Source organism: Peromyscus californicus, unplaced genomic scaffold, assembly GCF_007827085.1.
Source record: "Peromyscus californicus insignis strain IS unplaced genomic scaffold, ASM782708v3 Scaffold_15__1_contigs__length_86483966, whole genome shotgun sequence".
Classification (NCBI taxonomy): domain Eukaryota; kingdom Metazoa; phylum Chordata; class Mammalia; order Rodentia; family Cricetidae; genus Peromyscus; species Peromyscus californicus.
The window spans coordinates 62,560,412-62,577,455 of record NW_026294447.1 but is presented as its reverse complement, the minus strand read 5'-3'; the positions used below and the strand labels follow the sequence as shown (position 1 = coordinate 62,577,455).

At 54.2% G+C, this 17,044-nt stretch overlaps 1 protein-coding gene across 2 annotated transcripts in view; it reads right to left on the bottom strand.

Moving 5' to 3' along the window:
* Positions 1-2,762: 2,762 nt before the first annotated feature.
* Positions 2,763-17,044, bottom strand: part of Mta1 (metastasis associated 1) — a 40,200-nt gene continuing 25,918 nt past the window's right edge. For both annotated transcript variants that reach the window (XM_052739155.1, XM_052739154.1), the window contains exons 7-22: positions 16,815-16,932; positions 13,077-13,179; positions 12,224-12,323; positions 11,747-11,935; positions 9,642-9,716; positions 9,262-9,320; positions 8,832-8,947; positions 8,411-8,562; positions 8,120-8,309; positions 7,900-7,989; positions 6,523-6,675; positions 6,333-6,368; positions 5,079-5,090; positions 3,978-4,009; positions 3,522-3,673; positions 2,763-3,443 (exon numbers count right to left, since the gene is read on the bottom strand). In XM_052739155.1, the coding sequence (XP_052595115.1) occupies positions 3,293-3,443; positions 3,522-3,673; positions 3,978-4,009; positions 5,079-5,090; positions 6,333-6,368; positions 6,523-6,675; positions 7,900-7,989; positions 8,120-8,309; positions 8,411-8,562; positions 8,832-8,947; positions 9,262-9,320; positions 9,642-9,716; positions 11,747-11,935; positions 12,224-12,323; positions 13,077-13,179; positions 16,815-16,932 (1,728 nt within the window). In that variant the 3' untranslated portion in view covers positions 2,763-3,292. The remainder of the gene's footprint in view (positions 3,444-3,521; positions 3,674-3,977; positions 4,010-5,078; positions 5,091-6,332; positions 6,369-6,522; positions 6,676-7,899; positions 7,990-8,119; positions 8,310-8,410; positions 8,563-8,831; positions 8,948-9,261; positions 9,321-9,641; positions 9,717-11,746; positions 11,936-12,223; positions 12,324-13,076; positions 13,180-16,814; positions 16,933-17,044) is intronic.

Below are 17,044 nucleotides of genomic sequence, written 5' to 3'. Positions count from 1 at the left end.
CCAAATCTGGGCCTTGGGTGTGGGAAACGAACACCCTACATGTCCCAGACCCTGATGACCGGACCCAGTATGAGCAACTGACTCCAGAACCACCACTCCCACCCTGTCTTCACAGCTGTGCTGGACACCCATATTTCATTTCTCTGCCCAGCCCAAGGACTGGGAGTCAAGAGGTTCCAGGTGCCAGGCATGTTGGTGATCCCCGGCCTACTAACAAGGCTCCATGTGGTGGCCCCTCCCCCTTCCTTGCACACATATCCTGCTGCTACTACCATTTCCATGGTGACAAGAGCCCAGAGAAACATGTGCCGCCCCCTCCAAGCCTGACCGACCAGCCTGACCAGCTCCCCCTGGGCACCTCTGGACACCTGCCAGTCAAGGCGAGAGGCAGGTAAGGTGGCCTCCAGTGCCCTCCTGGACAGGGTCCCTTCATTCATAGCTAGGTTCCTGTTCAGGCTGGATTCATAGGTGCCCTGACTCCCAACCCAGGTGTCCATTACTGTGCTCTCGACAGACAGCTCCCCATCTTAGGAGTCCTGGGGACCCTAGCTTCCAGCCTGCTTGACCACCTACCACTAACATTTGTAGTGAAAGACGGCTAAGTGAGCTAGGCTCAAGCAGTCTTCTGAAAAGGCCTCGAGGGTACCCAGGCCTGATGAAAGAGTAGGCAGGGACAGGGCCCCTCCAAGCGGAGGTGGCAGCAGAACGGCACCGAATACTGGCTTGACGCCCAGGGTGAGAAGGGGATCAGCAGGGTGGGGTAAGAGAGCTTAATTGCCGCTGCTGCTCTACCCACTCTCCTGTGGTCCCCACGCAGTGATGGAGGGCTATGGGGCTGTCCTGGGCCTGGCGGGAAGGCACATGGGCCAGTGACAGAACAGTGGCCTTGGCCTGCGCATCTGAGGCTATGGAAGGCAAAAGCGCAGTAACAGGACAGCATGGGCAGGGACAGAAAGGCATCTCTGGACACAGACCAGCCAAAGGAAGAGGTAGGTAGGGGGTTCCACAGTACCTTCCTGGATATGACCCCTTCATTCACAGCCGGGCTCTGTTCAGGCTAGATTCATAGGTGCCCCAGCTCCCAACCGAATCAACCTTTACTGTACCCTCTCATCATGCATAAAGTATGGAAGATGGCAGGGGGAGGAGCAGGTCACGTCTCTACAGTCTCAGCAAGATAAAAAAAATATTTGGAACTATATTTTCATGTGTCCCACCCTTAGAGCAGGGTCACAGATCTACTGTAGGAAACCCATGGCTGAGCCGAGTCACAGTGAGGCCCGAGGCACGGCAAGGCCTGGGATAAAGGCTCTGAGCTGTGACTTGGGCAGGTATGCAGGCTGTTTCCACATCAGGTCTTCAAGTCAGTACCAGTCCCTTGGGTCATGAGTGTCTGGCCCTCACAGAATGTCCCCTGCCCATTTTCTTCATCAAAAAGGGCTTCCGGATAGAACAGAGTACTTTCCTGGGCCCATCAGCCACCAGCCTGTGTTCACTTCCCATTCTTTGCCTTGGCTTTGATCTCCAAGCAGCCAGAGGTAGACACATAGCCCAAGACACATGGTTTTGTTTCTATAGTGGCCACTGGAGCTGAGGTACTGAGGCACGTCAAGAATACCAGGATGGCACTGGGAACTCTTAGAGGGCCCTCTTGGCCAGGACCTAGGGATGTCTCATTACCCAGCATGACTCCTGAAAAGGACAGCCCTTAGAAGAAGACCCTGTGCCTGAGGACAGGGAGCCAGTTCAGAAGAGGCTTCATCTGCACCTTGCTTGAGCCGACAGTCATGCTCCCTGCAGACTCCCACATGGGAGAGGACTCCAAGGAAGCCCTTGAAGACTGGGCAGTCCTAGAGCAGTAGAGGACAAGGTGGAAGCCAGCACCAGCTGGGGGAAGCAGCTTAATGACCCTAGGAAGATGGGGTATGTCACAGCCCTATCCCAGACACCTGGCCTGTCACCCTGATAAGCCCCATCACAAGCCCAGGAAAGCCAAGATACCCCCTTATCTGTACCCAGAGTGGGAACATAAGTGGTTTCTATTTTAACCCCCCATCTGAGATTTCCACATAACACAGGCGCCTGCCTGAGTAGGGCAGAAGCAGGAGGCAGAGGCCAAATATGCCCAGTGTTCCCAGGGAGGGGCTGGCTGACCCTTTTCTTGGCCAACTGAGGGGCAGAAGCCTGAGGGACGATGGTCCGTAGCCATCCCTCCTTCCTCCGGGAGCTGGCCAGGCCTGCACCTGTCTCTAGGCCTGCAAGGATAGGCACAGGCAGAGATAAGGTTTCTGGGCAGAAATATGAGCAAATACTTGAGGAAAGCACGCCTGCTAGGGTAGCCCAGCCGGGCCGAGCCAGAAGGCCTGACAGCTGGGGCAAGGGGTCAGCGCACAGGCGGTGGCCCTGGACCCGAAGCTTTTGTGCTAAGTCAATCTAAGTGAACCTTGGTTGGAAAAAGATGTGGGGCCTCAGGTAGGGTCAGCTCTCACTGTGGCACAGCTTCATCTAAAGTGGAGGTCCTCACCCATGGCCAGCCCCTCACTGCCCCCCTGGGGAGGGTAGCAGGCACTGGGCCAAAGGCCTGCAGAAATAGGTCTCGGAGTGGTACACTCCACAGCCTGAGTAACCTCAGCACTGAGCTGGGCAGCATCTGGCCTGCCCTGTGGCACCTGCCCATCTTCCTGGGCTTGGCCATGTACCTGATATATTCCAGGTGTTGGGGCAGGAGAGAGACTGGGAACAAAGGACGCAGAAGGGCTTGCTGGGGTTTTCCTTTTTATGAGATTTTTTTCTTTGTTTTTGTTTAATATGAAAATTACTTGAAAAGACAAGGGACCAACCCCGCCAGGCAGCTTGGCCGCTGCTGGCCGCACCAATCCTAACATTCCAGGTGTAAGTTACAGAGCTCAAGTTCATCTACAAAAAAAGTAATAAAAATAAAATTTAAAATGGCACCTTCAACAGAACACAACAAACCTTAGAACCCACCCCGGGTGAGAAGCCCTGTGCAGGGCCCGGCGTTCCTCATCTCTGCTCCAGCCAGAAAGTAAACACAAAGCTAAAAAAGACTCCTCGGTGTCTTGGAATAAGTTAGACCACACTTCTTCCCCCGCATGTCCACCAGAGGAGCAGTGTCTCTGCATGTGAGGGCGGGACTTGGGGCGCTATGGAAACAGAGGGTGGGGTGGGCAGCAGTCTGGTGGGGGAGGGAGGCCGCTTGGCCTCTGCAGGCCTCACTGGATACTCTGGGGCTGATGGAGGGGCCCAGGCAGGCCACACTGTGGGTGGCCGCCTAGTCCTCAATAACAATGGGCTCATCGTTGACTGGTGCAGGTGGGGGTGGCCGCAGCGGCAAGGCCTGGCTCTGGCGCAGGGCAATGGGCTTGTAGGGCCGGCGGGCAGCACGCTTGGTTTCTGAGGATGAGAGCAGCTTGCGGATTTTCCTGTGGGAAGAGGTGAGCCAGTAAAAACCAGAAGGTGGTAGCTGAAGACTCCCATCCCGTCCCAGGAAAGGCTCCAACCTGGTCTCCTCAGTGGCCATGTAAAATACGTCGTCTGGGGCGTCAATCCAGTTCATTCTCCGCCGCTTGACAGGAGGCAGGGAGCCGCCACGGATCAGCCGCACTTTGGTGGGGTAGGACTTCCCATTGAGCAGGAGGTTCCGACTCGGTCCCTGTAGTGAACAAGAGGTAGGTATGAACACGGAGACAGTGCCCTGGCCTCACTTTACAACCCTCAGACCAAGCGCCCAACTTCCTGGGCAGCCAGGCCTCAAGGTTCCATAGCAACACACCCCGCCCAGGTAGGGAGCTCCTGGAGGGCTGCTCAGGCCTGAATGTACTGGGCCTAGGCTACCTGTTAGGTCTGGCCAGGACTCCCAGATACTCTCTCCCTGGCACTGGTTCGGGAGTAGGGGCTACCTGGGCCAATTCCCCAACACCCGAGGGATGTGAACACACACAGTCACCCACTCTTACCATGTGCCTGGTCTGTCCATGGTTTGCCAGACCTGATGAAAAAGAACACCAAGTAAGGCCAGAGCAGGGAAGCACACTCAGCACCCACACTGCTCGCCTTAGAATGGAGGTGGGGGATGATCCCTCCTGAGGCCACCCCCTCCAGCCAAAGCCCACACCCAAGTGGCCTGTTCTCAGCTAGCCCAGATGGTCCCATAGCTCTGCTAACCCTGAGAGCCACCTACATCCTGACCAGCAGAAGATGTAGCAGTTTGGCAGTTTGGGCTCCAGGTAGGAGGACAGAGGTCTCAGATCTGATATTTGCTTCTTTGAAGGTGTGAGATGACTACCCCTTCGCCCTGCACGCCCCCAACTAGGCCAAGACAGGTGAGGTCTAGTCAAGCAACAGCCTGCAGGGCTGTATGTACATCATCATCCCTATTCACTCTTGGGGCAGCCATTGTCTGCCAGTTGCTCACATGCTAAAAGCAGTTACCCTGACTACAATAGCATGCTTGTAGGCTGCAGGTCTAAAAGGGAACTGAGATGTCAACAGGATGAAACTAAGAGGCAAAATCTAGGCTCTGTCAGCCCACCCCAGCAGGAGTCCCAGCTGGGTCCACCTCAGGAATCGTTGCCTCCTGGGTCTGCTGGCATGTGTAAGCATGTGTGCCAAACAGGTCTCTGAATGGCCTGGCCCCAAGCGGGGGACAAGATAGCACTCCTCTACCATGCCTAGCCAGTGCCACTGGACCCCTTGGCAATCTGTCAATCATCAGACACTTCCCATCAGAGATCTCCCTCTTTTATATTTTGAGACAAAGTCTTAACCTGTATCTCAGCTACCTGGAACCAGAGATCCTATCTTCGGCCTCCCAAGGGTGGGGATTACAGGGTGGCCCATCTCTTAAGAAGAGCTCTGAAGAGCCTGTCCCACCTCCTCCACTTGCAACTCGACCCTGTTCTGGCGTCCTGGATCCAGCCTTCCCCTGCAAGCTCATTTAGTTCTCAGGGGCCCCAATTTCCCGGTCTGCAGCACCCAGGCAGGGGTGACCTGTTCACGGCACCTGTTGGGACCCCAACCCGGGGCCCACACAAAGCCCTATCACAAGTGCTACTTACCCAGGTAAGTGCCTGCCAGAGTGATGAGGTGGCAGAGAGAGAAGATACACACTAGAGTTAGAGTAGCCGCATGCACATGGCAGCTAAGCCGCAGGGCAGAGCAGCAGGCAGCATGGGGCAGGGGTTAGTGAGTTAAGAACCTAGGGTGCCAGGGGCCAACGCCTTGCCCAGAGTTCCCATCTGCCCTGCTTATGCAAGGCCCACTCCTGAGGCCTACCACAGCAGCACTACAAGGTGGGGCTGTCTCCAGGCAGCCAGCCCATGGCTCCTAGGCTAAATCTAGTACTGAGACCTGGTTTTACAATTTCAGGACAGCCATTTCTCTTGTGGCTAGACCCTCTGACACGGGGACTGAGCTGCCTAGACCACCTGCAGGGCCAGTGAGTTCCCACCATGTCCTGGTTGGGTCCCCATTGCAGAACACACCTCGGTCTGCATGACAGACTGAGAAATTGAGTGAAGTAAACAGCTCTATAAGGCCAGAAGCAAGGTCTGGGGAGGCTATGCCTGGACCCTGGAGTGAGGTGCAGGTAACATCAGCCAGACAAAAGGGATATGCCTGCCTGGGTGCCTAACAGTTGGCAAGCTTCCAAAACAGCCTCGAGGGGGAGTGTCCTGAGGGAATAAGGTACAATTGGATGGTCACTGCCCACTGCTACCTCCTGGGCTCGTCCTGACGGCATAGGGGCCTGAGCAGGCTCATGCTGGCTGGCTGGTGTTTCCTGGCTACCCATAGGTCCAGCCTTAAACACTAACCCCCACACTGACATCAGACTTGGTGCTCGACCTCATGTCCAGAGCAGGCTCGTGCCCTACAGTCCTTACCTCATCAGGAGAATCTGAGCTAGTCCTTAGCAGATACAAAGACCATATGTAAGCCCAGTCACCAGCCCATCCTACTGTCCCCATCAAGCAGGGCACACAAAAACTGCAGGTAGCACTAGCGGCCCTACAAGCAAGGCTGAAGGCATGCGAGCAGGCACAGCGCGACAGCAGTGGGGGCGCCAGGGCCCTCGTGCAAAGACAGTCCACTCACGGCTCAGGCCGAGGGGGCCGAGGCCAGAGACCCAGGCTCATGGGCCTTCTACCAAGTTACAAGTCTACAAGAGCATAGGAGTATGGACTGTGGCCTGGGTCTGTGTGGACTGCCCCTGTACGTGCCCCGAACCTCCCAGTCTGCTAGTAGACAGCACACACAGGCATCACGACAGGACTCGGCCACGGCACCCCACCAGCGGCCGCCCCAGGCCTTACCCCTACTGGGCATCAAGAGGCGCTTCTTCATGTTGCCTGGCAGTGCCCAGGGACAGGAGAGAGAGGGAGAGAAAACACCATCAACTAAGAGAGCCAGTTGAATAAGGGTCATGTGGAGCTCCAGGGCTAGCCCCACCGCCCTCTGTAGGCCTGACCACCTCACAGGGCCAGCCCTGCAGCTCAGACTCACCATCCACCCCATTGTGCTGCTCGTAGCTCCTCTTGCCCAGGATGGTGGGGGAGCCATTGTTGATAACGGGGGCTGACTTGGCAGGGGTCAGACTGCTGAGCACACTGGATGAACTCTTCACAGGGTCAGGCTTAGGGGGGCGGGGATGGGTCTCTGTGGAAATGTAAGAGTCAAGGGTATGATTCAGAAACTGCAGTACAAGAGGCTCCACGCAGTAATATCTTCCCACCCTGAAACCCCACTGACTAGGCTGGAAGAAAACAGTCACTATCTACCAGAGCTCACTGAAGCTGGGGAGAAATAGCCAGAGGGCTCCCTAGGATATCTTCAGGACAGCCAAGTAGAGCCCAGCCTGCTGCCTTGGACAGGATAGCTGGGTAAGTGCTAAGAGCTTACAAGATCCAGACACAGCCCATAAACACAGTAGTCCCATCAGACAGCCTCCACATCCAGGCCACCAGGTCTGATGGCAGAAGACTGGCTACTGGCCAGACACTGAGCTGCCTGGCCGGCCTGAGCAAGGACCCGCCCCACAGAAGGTGGATCCTGGCACTGTCACATCCTCCTGGGGAACAAGAGCAAGGCTGGCTGGCCCTGGGGCCCAGGACCCCGGACAGGGAACAAAGCCAAAGACACTTGTGTCTGCAATGCACACACTTAGCTCATGGTTCTGGAATGTCCTTTCTAGAAGGACTGCTACCTCCATGCTGGAGGATTGACTCAAGCCCACTTAAACACTGCAAACAAGTGAACGCAAGTATCTGGTTCAACCTCAGAATGTGCCATTTCTAAATGGCCAGTAGCACTGCCTAGAGATCTCAACAGTGCCCAGACCAACACAAACAAGGAACCATCCCCGCAAGGCTGCTAGCCAGATGAGCACCTTGGCCACCAAGGGCTCACAAAGGCCTGCAATGCTGTCTTATAGTTGGGGAGAGGCCTCTCTGCAGGTGGCAGGTGTCCACCCTGCCTTGGAAGACTTGCAGGTTGGGTTACACCTGACATAAACCCTAGTCAGAAGTCAGGTGCAATGGTGCACACCTTTAATCCTAATACTTGAGAAACAGAGGCAGGAGGATCTCTGTGAATTGGAGACCAGCCTGGTCTACAGAGTGAGTTCTAGGACAGCCAGGGCTAAACAGAGAAACCCTGTCTCTAACAGGACACAGGGCCACTTACTGGGTATTCCAGTGAGGTTAGAGTCAAAGAGCCTGGGGCTCAGGACCAAAGAGGGACAGGAAGCAGCACTAAGCCTGGGTATTGCTAAGCCTGGCACAGGGCGACCTTGGCCAAAGGGTAGTTGTGGTGATCGTGCAGTGTTTCCTAGACGGCTGCTAGGATTAGAGTTAGAAGGCCATGTCCCCCCCTCCAGCTTACCAAGGTACCGGAGCACAGCCTCCAGGGGCTTCCGCACTACCTGCTTCAGCACCAGTGGGCTCTGGGAAGCTTCAGGCAGCCGTGCTGTGCCTACAGGAGGGCGAGGTTGGGTGAAGGGCTGTGTTCCCCAAGAGTCAGGGCCCTTACCTTTACCCCAACCTGGACACTGCCTAGGTGTGGCTCCTGCCGGCCCCAAGAAAGGGAACAAAGAATGACTCACATTCAGCCTTGATTGCTGCGCTGTTGATGGGCATGTAGGGGTGGCGTGCGGCATGCCATGGGCGTAGGATCTCACGGCACAAGCGCCGGGCAATGCGTGTCAACTTGGTAGTGTGCAGGTAGAAGGCCTGCCTTGTCTTCATGGCAAATTTGGGGCTCCCACTGCTCCGGGCTGGGATGCCATGGGGACTCTGTGGAATGGGGCACACCACCCCAACACAGCACCGTGACCGGAGGCCAAGGACCTGAGGCCTACATGCAGCAGGTGATAGGTATGGCATGTCCCACTTACCATGTTATTGCGGTTTGGTCCCGGCCTCTCTCCATCTAACCGGGTTGGCATTTTCAAGCCACCATATTTCTTCCAATATGTCCAACAAGATGCGCAGAGGCGACACTGCATGTTAGGGGGACCCCAAGAATACCACTGGTAAGACTGTGTGGCTACGGACAACAAAGTTGGAAATAGACGGATTCTTAAGCAGAACCAACGGTGCAGAGAGCATCCCACAGTGTCCCCACCGCCACCACAGCCACCCACCCACTGGCCCAGGGCCAACGTAGGTCCACCCCACCACCACGGCAGCCCCATCATGGTGAGTCACTCCAGGTCTGGGCACACGGGCCTTTAGGGGCCCCGTGAGCACCACAGCCACGCAGTAGCATTCCCGTGGCCCCTGCTGCCCAGGGTGGGTGCCAGGTACAGCACTTACTGTAACAGCTCTCGCAGGCCCGGCCGGCCCCGGGGCTCTGGCCTGGTGTCCCTGTGCCATTCACTACACTGGCCTTGACACTGTTGACGCTGATCTGGTTTGGATTTGGCTTGTTACTGATGGAGGAGAAGGATCAGTCACAGGTGCTCTGGGGTGTCTGTATCCCAACAGACATCCCTGTACCCCTGGTCCCTTGTGTTATGGCTGCCATACTCCATGCCCCAATATGCTGAGCACTAAACCCAGCTTGACTCCTGGGCCAAAAGAAGTTGAAGCCTGATCCCTCCTCCCCAGCTAAGCAAGCTCATGAAGAGGGTGACAGAGGTTCCTTGACTTAGCTCAGGAAGCCGCCTGACCCCAATGGATCCTAAGAGTCCCATACCCACTGCCCATCCACTACTGGCCCCCAGGAACATAAGAATGAACTTACTAGTTGGGAATATAAACCTGCTTTAACTTGCTCTCTGCTTCAGCTGCTTTCAAACGTTTCTTAAAACAAAACAGAGGGTTAGGGAGGTCACCAGACTGGCCAGGGCAGCTGGGAGACCACAGGGGACACCATTGTTTCTCCATCACTGGCTCCCTTGGGAAAGACTTGTGAAAATTTTGCATGGCCAGGAAGTGAGGGTGTCTGTCAGGCTGGCTAGGGTTCAGGAATGTCCCTTCCGCCCAGTCTCTGAGTCCTCGAGTGACCATGGCTCTTTCCTCTTTGCTCCAGGCTTAGGGAAGGTATAAACAAATTAATGTGACTATCTGGGGACTGTGGGGGAAGGATGAGGCAGGTGTGGTATGGGGGGTGGGACGGCCCACCTGCTGGACGTATCTGTCGGTGGTCTTCCACATGTAGTAGTATTCAATGATGCTGGTGAGCGATTTCCACGGGAGCTGGGGTGAGAAGGCAACATCAGGGGTGGCAGGAACAGGACTACTGCCCAGACAGGCTGGGGACAGGGTGCAGAGGCAGGGGCAGTGCTGGGATGGCAATTCTGGTCCCCCACTAACAGCACAAGTCCCGCTCCCCCACTGTGTTAATGTGTGGCTGACCTTCCCTGAAAACCCACGCTAGAACAATTACCACTATGTCCAAGAACCTGAGTGAGGTGACAGCAGCTTTGCTGTCCTTACTGAGGATCAGAGACCTTGTCCTGCCCTTCCGCCTCCCACCACGACCATGGACCTCTCAGCCTCCAGAACCAGACTGATGAATTTGTTCTGAATGACCCATTCTCAGGGGCTTTGCTCTAGCAGCCAAAGAGGGCCCAAGACAGGACGAGCAGCTCCCTGTACCGTCCACACCTCAGCGCTGCACCTCACCTGGGCTGGAAAGGCATCTTTGCTGCTTCTCTGGGTTAGTTAACTCTACGGCTTCTTCCACATAGTCTTTGTCCTTCCCTTATATGCAGCTGAGTGTTGAGGGGCTGGGGTGATTATCTTTCAGCACACAGCAGTGAGCGGAGCCCCTTAACCCTGCCCTCTTCCCGTGCTTCCCGGGCCACAAGCCAAGCGACTGAAGTTCAGTCTTCTCACCTCGAGCTACTGTTTAAAATGGCACTTTTAATTTCAAAGGGCTCATAGGTTGTTTTTTGCCAGCGGTGGGGATCAAACCCAGAGTCTTGGCCATGAAAGGCAAGCATCTTATCCCTGGGCTATACCCCAAGGCTAGGGCTTCAGTCTTTAAGTCTAGCATGATGGTTAGAAATGTCATCTGAGAACTTTGTTTCTTTAGTATTTATCAGCTTTCTCTGCATGAACAATTCCCAAGAGCAGACTCACGAAAGTGTGTCTTGTGGCCTGGGCTATACACAAGCTGGGTACGTCTGTTCTGTGCAGAATCCTGTTTCTGTATTTGGTTCACTTAATCCACTGACCAGCAGGCCTTGCTCTCTAGCAGGTGGCTCCACAGCCCTTTCTTCTGAGTCTCTGACAGACTCAGTTTATCTGCTGAACTGTGTCTAGAAATATTCAGATTCCACAGGGCTGTCCAACCCACTGTAGCAACCACGTCCAGCCCCCTCAAACGCCGCCACCTGCTCTAACTGCTGGTTTCTTTCTGTCCCATTCTTCTAACGCTACTTTTTGTCTAAAAGGGTTGTGCTCACTTTGTTTTTTTAATCCAGTTACATGCCAGGCTGTCCAGCAGAGATCGTGGGTTCTGTGGGCATCGGAGTGACCAGCACCCGGGCCCCCAGGGCTGCTCCCTCAGACCTTCAGACCCTCTGTCTATGCCTGTTAGCACTCTGCATGCTCTTGGCTCTCCCACCCTGGGCTGGGCTTGCTAACTACGTTTGTTTGTTGTTTGTAGCAGTTTCTAAGTGTTTCCCAGGCTGGTCTCACACTCACAATCCTCCTGCCTCAACCTCCCGAATGCTGGGATTATAGGCATGTTTCACCATACTGAGCCTTGTTATTATTCTGATGGTGCTCCAATGGACAATACAGTCCACTCACTACACATCCTGGCACCTAGTACCCACCTCCTCCAGGCTGTGGGTAAGGTGGCCCAGCTGCCTAACCTCATACAGACACACTCCTTCACCAGAGTGCCTGCAGGCTTTCAGTCAAGTTTAATACTATGCAGTCCTTTGGGGACTTAGGGGCTCTGAGGGCTTAGGCCCTCTCATAGTAAAGACCCTAAAGACTTGCTGGAACTGCACACAGGAGGGAGGCTCAGCTTAGTTAAGAACAAAACAAAAACAAGTTCAAGCAGCTGATAAGACTTGAAGATGCCTCCAGGGGAACCTCTTCCACAGCAGTATCCTAGCTCCACAGTGAGGGCCTATGCCTACTCAGTGCTCACTGGTAGCCATACTATGCCTGGACTGAAAGCACAGAGGCCTGGCCATTGGCACAGGCATCTTCCTGGGTGAGAGATGGGGCCTGGCTAGCCACTACCCCAACCTCACTTAAGCACTTACAAAATCTTGTTGAATGTCTGTGAAATCTTTCCCATATTTTTCCAGAGCTTCCTCAAAAAGGTTGGCTTCTGATGCTGACCACTCCTCCATCTCATCCCGGCAGAGCACCGGCCCACCCTGAGGCACGAGGGCTGAGATAGCCTTGGAGATGTCGTAGATGTTCTTGTGCAGCGTGTCCATAGCATGGAACTGTAAGACAGCAGGGCTCCCCTGGGTCCAGGCTGTCCCCAGGCCCTAAGGAGTATCTTCCTGAACCTCGATGTGACCCGCCCTCTCCTTCAGGTCTCAAGGTGGCAATCTAGTGGCTGCCAAGGCCCCTGGGTGGGAACCCCTCCCTAGCTCCCTTAGCATAGGTTAAACAAATCTAAGGTGTACTAGAAGACGCTGAAGTCCTCAGTTACCCTGCTAGGACCCTCTGTGCCTATGTGGCTGTTGGACCCCAGAAGAAAGCAGGGGAGGTGGCAGTGGCCCACTCACCAGGGTGATGTCTCGGGAGGCTGCTGCGGCACTCATGTGCAGGCTAGGCTGCCGCACGGAGCTGCTGCAATCCAGGGCCCGTGCAAAGGTGCCCACGGAGCTGGGAAGAGGGAGACTCACTAACCACCAGAGCTGACTTGGAGGGATTGCCTCACCAGGCAAGACAGTGAGGGCCAGGGCCCAGGGGGCACACCCACCAAAGGCCTCTGGGGCTCAGCTTTAGAGGAGGCCAGGGAGAAGCTGCAGGAGCATCTTGGTGGCATATGAGTCCCCGTGTGCAAATGTGTCGGGGACAAAGAACTTACAAAAAGTGCCTCAATGCCGCTTAGGAGAACCTGCCATCTCCAGTGTGTCTGCTGGAGATCTCTCTATGGGGAGCTGCCTCAAGACCTGAGGAACCTAAGCCTCACTGTCTGTGGCAAATGTAAACAGGCCTCCTCCTGGGCCATGCTGGGATTTATCTGGGCTTCAACTGCTCTGTAGGCTCAGCACTGGTTCTGGGGTCCTACCTCCATTCAAGCAGCCTCCAGCCACCCACTGGGACAGCTGGGAGCTTTTAGCTAGGTCCCAGCCTAGCCCCGGGAGAAGTGCCTACCTATGGTGGAGACAGACCTCAGGGCACACAGTGAGAACATAGGCCCAGACACACAGGCACACTTGTCACGGGTCCAAAGGGACCCAGGGACATTTGCAGCCCTAAAAGGCTGCATCCATACTCAGGGAAAGGTCTGAGCAGGAAACAAGGACAAGACCATGGACTTCATGTTGGATGTACAAATTAAGGCTCCATGTCTCCAAGACCCATCACGGTGCTCCAGGTAACAACCTGCTTGTCCCTGGTTATTGAACTCACCGGGCCACTACAAGGAACTGGTCAATCTGCTTATCCACAAGCGGATTATGGGCTTCCCACACCTTGGTCTCCAGTTTCGACTGATCACGGCCATCCTCCTCACCTATGGGGAACAAGTGTCCCTTAGAACAGCAAAGACTGTGGAAAAGACTCCAGAGTGGAACCAAAAGTCTGTTTGCTCTCCTTTTCCCCAGGTGATGGGAAGTGCTAGCTTGGAGGGGAGGCCAGTACACATATCCTTACATATAACCTCCAAGGCACACTTGGCTCAGGATTGGCTTGTACATCTTATATACCCAATACCTGGGGCGGGAATGACCTGGGGAAGGGGAGGTGTTGGGCACTCTGCTCTTTGATTTCTATTACTCTGAGAGTTTGGGGACAATTACTGATGAAATAACTGTATACTCATAAAGAGCATACAGCAGCACCAAGAGTCTTGAAGAGAACTGTGTCATGAGCCAGGTCAGGCCTGACTCTAGGGAGATGCCCTGAGGAGAAATCCCACAATCATCCATTGTCTGACTCTCCAGCCAAGGGCTACATTCATAATTTAATGAAGGTATCATGCTTCGAAATTTGCATCAGATCCAATCAACTCTCCTTTGGCCCTTGGCATCAATGTACCATGTGACCATGAACAGCCAGCACTTGAGTCCCTGCAGGGTACTGGGTTCCAAGTCAGGGCACTGAGCAAGTTCTCTAACAAAAGGACTGGATGTCTCCAAGGAGATATTTCTGACCCTCTTAAAGAGTTACTATCTCTGGGCCCTAAATCCAGGGCAGGGCAAGTCTTACGATCAGCCAGTCACAGAGGATGAGGGCCCTGGGTTGGAAGCCCACCACTGCAGAAGACCTGCAGGGACCACAGTAAGGACTGAGGAGCTTGAATCATCAGTTCTCTGGCGGTCATGGTCCACAGCTGGAGTCTATGAACTCCAGCCTATGCCGGCCTGGTACAGTGGCATTTCCCCAGTGCTATGGGTGGGTTTCTGTCTTGGTGTGGACTGTACTCAATCCCTTCACCTGGGGTCACAGGGTGTAACCCTTGGCATTCCAGGGTCCCCAAAACCAAGACACTGTTCACAGTAAATGACTTACAACTGCCTGGAACAGAGAGCAAAGAATGCCAGGGGATCCCAACCCACATTGCTCACTTTGAAATTTCCAACACAGTTAATGGAGGCAGCATGGGGCTGGAGATGGCTCAGCAGTTAAGAGCATGTTAAGAGTATGCTCTTCCAGAGGACCTGAGTTCAATTCCCAGTACCTGAATTCCCAGTACCCGTGTCTAGCAGCTCACAAACACCTGTAACTCCAGCTCCAAGGGATCCAACATCTCTGGTCTCAGTGGGCACCCCCAACATGGCATATATACCACATGATTAAAAGTAAATATAAGGCCGGGCGGTGGTGGCGCACGCCTTTAATCCCAGCACTCAGGAGGCAGAGCCAGGAGGATCTTTGTGAGTTCGAGGCCAGCCTGGTCTACAGAGCGAGATCCAGGAAAGGCGCAAAGCTACACAGAGAAACCCTGTCTCGAAAAATCAAAAAAAAAAAAAAAAAAGTAAATACAATTTTTAAGGAAGACATCATGAGGAAGTAACTGTCTTTGTGTCAAAAGGCTGCAGAGGAGTGTGCTGAGAGAAAAGAGGCCACTGTGGCAGGCAGCTCCCCTGGGGCCCTGAAGCCAAAGCATGGCTCTCTTGGGGATTCTCCTAGCACTCATCAATGAGCCCACAAATGCCTAGGAACATGGATATGCCAGATTCGGAGGAAGAGATGCTCCAACTGAGGTCCTCTGACCTTTGAGACCTCTCCCGCCTCTCAGGTCCCCGTGGAACCCAAGTTCATGTGGATTTCATAGGCAAGGCCTCTGTTACTTTCCTCTGACCCTGGCTAAGCAAGCAGATACTGCGGCTTCAGCCCAGGAGGCTGGACATGGTTCAGGACTGCTTATAGAGCCTCGGGGCTGGGGCCATTTGGGGAAGAAGCTCAAGAGAGGCCAGCACAGGCAGCAGCTGGCTGGCTCTGGCTAAGAGGTTGTGTATGGGCATCAGGATGTGTCAGGGACAGGGTAACAAGCTCAACCATGGGACAGAAGTCAACAAAGGACAGTCTCCCAAACACAGAGCCTTGTACCCAGAGCCAGCCATCTGATGAGCCAGGCCCTGCCCAGTACCCACCCAACTGGGCCTAGTACCTCATTCTGAGATCCAACAAGCACCAGAAAACACAAAGACTAGAAACCAATACGGTAAAGGGAAGAGCATGCAAAATGACGTCAACATGTGCCACACTAGGGCCAAGTATTCTAAGAAGGCAGCGCACTGTCCTCGCACACACAAGGTTCTATCTGAAGTACTGCAAGAGAATAAAACAGCAACAGCCTCAGAGACCCGGTAATCCCTCAGAATGCGCTAACAGTCACATGGGGTACGGAGCCTCTGACAGCTATTGGGGCAGATCTGAGCGCTTTACTGGGGACGAAGGCCAGGGTCTGGAGCTCATCAGGTCATTCTGCAAGGCTGTGGAAGGAAGATGTGGACGGACCCACAAGCCTCAGGTCAGAGTTGATGGATGTCAATCTGCTCTGGCGGCGGCAAAAAACCTCCCGACCAAAGGTGACAACCCGAGTTTGACCTCTGTGACCCACCATAGTAGGATAGGACCTGTCCTTGCAGGGTGTCCCCTGACCCCCCCCCTACATACAGATTAACGAATGAATAAATGTAATTTCACACGCATCCCCAAAAGACGAGGTGGTGGTAAGATGGCTCAGCATGCAAAGGTGCTTGCAGCCAAGCCGGGCAGCCTGAGTTCAGTCTCTAGAACCCACATGCTGGAGAGAAGTGACTCCTACAGACTGTTCTCTGACCTCCACACGCACACTAAAGACCTGGGTTTGATCCCTGAGTCTCACATGGTGGGATGAGAAAACAGACGCCATCAAGTTGTCTTCTGACCTTTATACACACACACACACACACACACACACACACACACACACACACACACACACACACACACCACACACACACACACACACACCACACACACACACACACACACACACACACACACACACACACCACACACACACACACACACACACACAATGCAGGCATGCACGCCCACCCCTATGCATGCACCACACACGAATGCAAAAACTATAATGAACCAGGTGTGGTGGCTGAAGCAAGAGGGTGACAAGTTCAAGGTCAGTTTGGACTATATAAGTGAGACCCTGGGATGGGGCTAGGGAGATGGCTCAATGGTTAACAGCACTGACTGCTCTTCCAGGAAACCTGGGTTCAACTCTCAGAACCCACAGGGTGGCTGCTCACAACCTTTTATAACTCCAGCCACAGGGAGCCAACACTTTCTTCTGACTCCATGGCATTGTTAAAAAGTGGTGCACCAATATACATGCAAGCAAAATATCCACACACACAAAATATAAGTAAATAAATGAAGTAAGGAATGAGGCTAGGGGTGTGGCATGTGGCAGAGCACTTGCCTAGCTGAAAAATATAAAATCAAAGTCGTAATGAACTGCTGAAGGGAAATCCGAGTTCAAGCAGCCACAGGGGGTCAACAGGTGGCTTTGGGGTTGAGACTTGCTGCTGGGTCCCAACGTCCACTAGGAATGAGGCTTTGAAAGCCGAGGTAACCCAGGCTGCAGCTGCAGGCACTACTCTGAGCTTCCTGCCTGCCATGGCCCAACCTGAGCCTCACCTTCTTTCAGCAAGTCAGTGATGTCAGCCTGGTACCGGTTTCCTACTCGGATCTCCCCTTTGTCAGCCAGGAGGGTCTTCTGCTGTGGGTCGTAGACTAGAGAATAGAAGAAGAAATCCTGAAAAACACAAGACAGAGGTGTCAGGTGAGTCCTCTACCTTCAGCTGTTTCCAACAAGCCTGTCCAGTTCTGATGGGGGAGGGGGCACGGTGACCTGCCTGTCCATGACC